The 4221-nt window shown below is 47.9% G+C and overlaps 1 protein-coding gene across 1 annotated transcript in view; it reads right to left on the bottom strand.

Annotated features, from left to right (window-relative positions):
• Positions 1–1678: 1678 nt before the first annotated feature.
• Positions 1679–4221, bottom strand: part of MACF1 (microtubule-actin crosslinking factor 1) — a 15070-nt gene continuing 12527 nt past the window's right edge. The window contains exons 2-3 of the mRNA XM_021715729.1: positions 2470–2584; positions 1679–1802 (exon numbers count right to left, since the gene is read on the bottom strand). Coding sequence (XP_021571404.1) covers positions 1679–1802; positions 2470–2584 — 239 coding nt within the window. The remainder of the gene's footprint in view (positions 1803–2469; positions 2585–4221) is intronic.

The following is a 4221-nucleotide window of genomic DNA, read 5'->3' as shown; positions in this document are numbered from 1 at the left end:
GGCCGGCCCTGACCTCCACCGCGGCCGGGACAAAGGAGGGAGCTCCCTGGCTAGCGAGAAGCCGTGCCGGGCCTGTGCGGCTGGAGAAGGACCTGGAGACACCGAAGGCCAGGCGGAGAGCGGAAGGCCGAGACGCCTCAGATCCCGGGCAGACGTGGTCAGACCAGGACAAGGGCAAGACCCAGACAGAGCTGCAGGGTGAGGCCCGGGGAAACACAGGCCACAAAGAAGCCCAGGAACAAAGGGCTTTCCAGAAACAGGAGAAACTGAACCAGAAGTGACGGCAGACCCAGCACCATGAAGTAAACCAGGCCAAGAGCCAGAGCCTGGGAAATGACAACCGAGGGGGGAATGAGGTCAGGATTCTGACTGCACCGTCGCGTGAGGAAGAGGAGAGGCAGGAGGACATAAATCTGTGGGGGACAGACCCTACAGGACGATTAAACTGTGACAGCCATTTGAGCAGACGGACATAGATCAAAAGGGAGAGATGTGGGCGCCTGAGACTGAACCAGGACTGTTAGGAACAAAGAAAGGACTCTGGAGCATACTGGTCAGGGAAGGAAAGGGAAGCCAATTATTCTCTGTCACCAGGAGAAAGGAAAGAGTAAAAAAAGGAAACTGGTAAATTCGGGTAGGGATCTATTTGGGACCATTTTGAGGAGGGAGTTTCCAACATCATCTGATGCTCTACTCAGTTGTGTGTCATTTAACCCCAGTATTAATGGAATATGCTGGGGTCAAGAGTGGAGAATGAGGAACTCTGGTAAATGTAGGTGACACTTTTTGCCCACATCTACCCCCAATGCAGCCGTTTTCCACCCTCTGTTAACCTGATTTTTCAGGAGGTGTGGAGAGGTGGTTGTGGATAAGAAGATAGGCTGGCTGATCTCACAATAAGGGCACATCAGCAAGAAAATAATTCATGAGACACTGAGCAGTCAAACCTGGGACTTGGGCTATCATTTCAGTTCACATTCTCAAGATTATGAAAGAGGAGCTTCCTGCCCCTGAGGCAGGGACTGTATCTCTCTACCTTTTGAGTAGTGCCAAGTATCTGGTCAATGCTCAGCATATTAATAAGGAGAAATGATGCTTTTCGCTAATAGGTGCACGCTGATTGTTTCCACATCACACCATAATCAGAAATCGGATGAGCAAGTCATTAATCATATCTTTTCCCATCAAGTTTTGCTGGCCTGCCCAAGTTGTAGGCATGGAGATTGGACAGGGAAGGGCCTGAAAGAGGACAGGGAGGATGCTTAGATAAATGCTCATTTCCTTCCAGTGTAATCTTGTGTGCTTAAAAAAAACTAGTTCACTGTTTACTGTCAGCTGCTAATGAACTCAGTTTACAAAAAGAAAGGGAATAAGTTTGAGGTGTATATATATTTTAAACAAAAGGCTTCAGTGGAAAATGCAGGATGAGCCAGTGATTGATGGCACAAGCACATTTTTCGTAAACAGTAAAGAATATAGAAGTGCTAACTCTGGGGATCTTGACTGTATCCATGCTGAGTCATCTGCATTTCCTATATTATCTTATACCAGTAGGACTAAGAAGGCCTAGACACAAATCACACATACACACACCTCCACCCTCACCCCCAAACAAACATCTGTCTCTTCATTTTCATTACAGTAAATAGAAAAGTCCCTTCATTCCCTCCTGGGATTGCTACATGCTGACTGATGCTTGCCAAAGATGAGGCAAAAACAGGAACAAGAAGGGAAAGCGTCTACTCTGGGAACAGAGAGAAGACCTGGGGGTTTGCGGGGAGAAGTCAAGGGGGTTGAGATTCCTATGAAGGAAACACAGAAATTAAGAAAGTTCTGCTTTGGGTTGTGCTGGAGGGCTTCTCTGAGACTCAAGTTGCTTTCTTGACAAAATTTGCATTTAAATGCTCCCATGAGATTTTGAAGTAAAGCATTCTTCTAATGAATGGAAAGGGGGAAGTCCACATGTTTGGCTGATGTTCCTGTTTTATAAAGAGAAAATTTTACAAGGATAGAGGAACAAAGCAGCTGGGGGCGGGGATGGGAAGAAGAAAGTCTATGAAGGGGAGATTTTTCGTCTTTTTTCAAGCAACAATCTAAATTTATAGCCAGACCACACAGTCAGGAAAGCTCTGAGCCTTTCTCCTTTTGGTCTTAGATTTCTCTTTGCTCCTGATGGGCAAATCTGCTGTTGCATTTCTTTTTTTTTGAGTTGGAGTCTCACTCTGTCACCCAGACTGGAGTGCAGTGGCCGCTCCCAGCCACCGCAGCCTCGACCTGCTGGGCTCCGGTGATCCTTCCACCTCAGCCTTCCGAGTAGCCGGAATTACAGGCATGCGCTACCACGCCCGGCTGATTTTTTGATTTATTGTAGAGATGAGGACTCGCTGCCCAGGCGGGTCTCGAACCCGTAGGCTCAGGCAATCCACTCACCTCAGCCTCCCAAAGGCGCGGGATGACAGGCTGAGCCACCAAGCCCAGCTTGCTGTTGCATTTCTAAGGAGGATGCGGGGCGGGGGTGGGGGGGGTGGGGGGGGTGGGGTGTGTGTGTGTATATGAAGGAGGTAAGGTGTACTCGGAAGGGCATCTAGTGGGGGAGAAGGGTAATACAAGGAAAAAAAGCCCTGGTGTCCTCCCACACTTAAGCCTCATCAAATATCCCTCTCCCTAAAGCCTTGTCACTTTCAATTTCTTTCAGCTCCTCAAATGTGCTCTTTTTCCTCCACACCTTCCCACCTGCCTTTCTCCCAGCCTATAAGCCTTCATCACTCTCTTCCTTTAGTCTCTGCTGAGACTCTGAGGGCTGGGGGAACTTCCTTGACCCTCCTCCCCAGGTTAATAGGTCCTCTTCTACCCTGTATTCTTCTTTGGTCTTTCTTTTTTTTTTTGAGTCGGAGTCTCACTCTGTCGCCCAGACTGGAGTGCAGCGGCACGCTCCCGGCCACTGCAGCCTTGACCTGCTGGGCTCCGGCGATCCTTCCGCCTCAGCCTTCCAAGTACCTGGAACCACAGGCATGCGCTACCACGCCCGGCTAATTTTTTGATTTATTGTAGAGATGAGGTCTCGCTGCCCAGGCAGATCTTGAACCCACGGGCTCAGGCAATCCACTTACCTCGGCCTCTCAAAGCGCTGGGATTACAGGCTGAGCCACCGAGCCCAGCCTTGGTCTTTCATCCTTACTAAATCATTAGTTCCCTGAGGCCTGGGGTTGTTATCTGTCTTGTTCACCACAGGATCCTTAGCATCTAGCAAATGATCTGGCACACACAGGGCACTCATTAAATATTTGTTTAAAAATTTGATTAAGGCCGGGCATACAAAATCTTCCATATTTAGATCTCTACTTTCCTCTTCAGGCTGCTCTCCCATGACAACCTTGTATGTACAATATTCCCCTATAATCTGGACCTTCACCTAGAATGTCCAACCCACCAAACTCCACCTACTGAAATATACCTTGAAAAGTCACCCTATAAGTGATATGAAGTTTGTTTATTGTTAGAGACAGGGTCTTGCTATGTTGCCCAGGTTTGTCTCAAACTCCTGGCCTCAAGCGATCCTCCACCTCAGTCTCCTGAGTAGTTGGGATTACAAGCACAAACCACCGTGGCCAGTGACATGAAGTTATTTTTAATCCACCCAGGTAGAAGAGGCTCTTCTCAAAATCCCAACTGCATTTTCTTTCCCCTATTTCTGAGGCTTCAACCACATATGTTGTGGGTGTCTGCATCACTGCCTCCCTAACCTCCTTGTTCATAAGTTATTTGAGGGCAGAAATGTCTATGTCATCTTTCTTCATCACTGGGCCTAACACAAAACTTTGCACCTAGTAAATGTTCGACAAATATTTGCTAAAGAAATGGGTGTTTCCTTGAACTCATATGGAGGTGGGAGAGGGGGCCAGATCTATGAATTTAAACAGCTGAGAATCCAATTCAGTTTCTACACATGGTCAAGGGATAAGGAGACTTCATGTGCAGAGAGAAAAGGGAGAAGTGCAAAAAGTATTTCTCCTACTAGTGCTCCTCCCCCAATCTCTGGAAGGTTTACTCCACAACTCTTCTTCAATTTGGCTCATGCTGCATTCTTTTACAAGTGTTAATTGAAGTTTTATAAATAAATTATTTGTAGCCGGGCTTGGTGGCTCAGCCTGTAATCCCGCGCCTTTAGGAGGCTGAGATGAGTGGATTGCCTGAGCCCGTGGGTTCGAGACCCGCCTGGGC

The sequence above is a fragment of the Carlito syrichta genome, unplaced genomic scaffold (assembly GCF_000164805.1).
Source record: "Carlito syrichta isolate Samal-C Ts95f unplaced genomic scaffold, Tarsius_syrichta-2.0.1 Scaffold307331, whole genome shotgun sequence".
NCBI lineage: Eukaryota > Metazoa > Chordata > Mammalia > Primates > Tarsiidae > Carlito > Carlito syrichta.
This window is presented reverse-complemented; position numbering and strand designations above follow the sequence as displayed.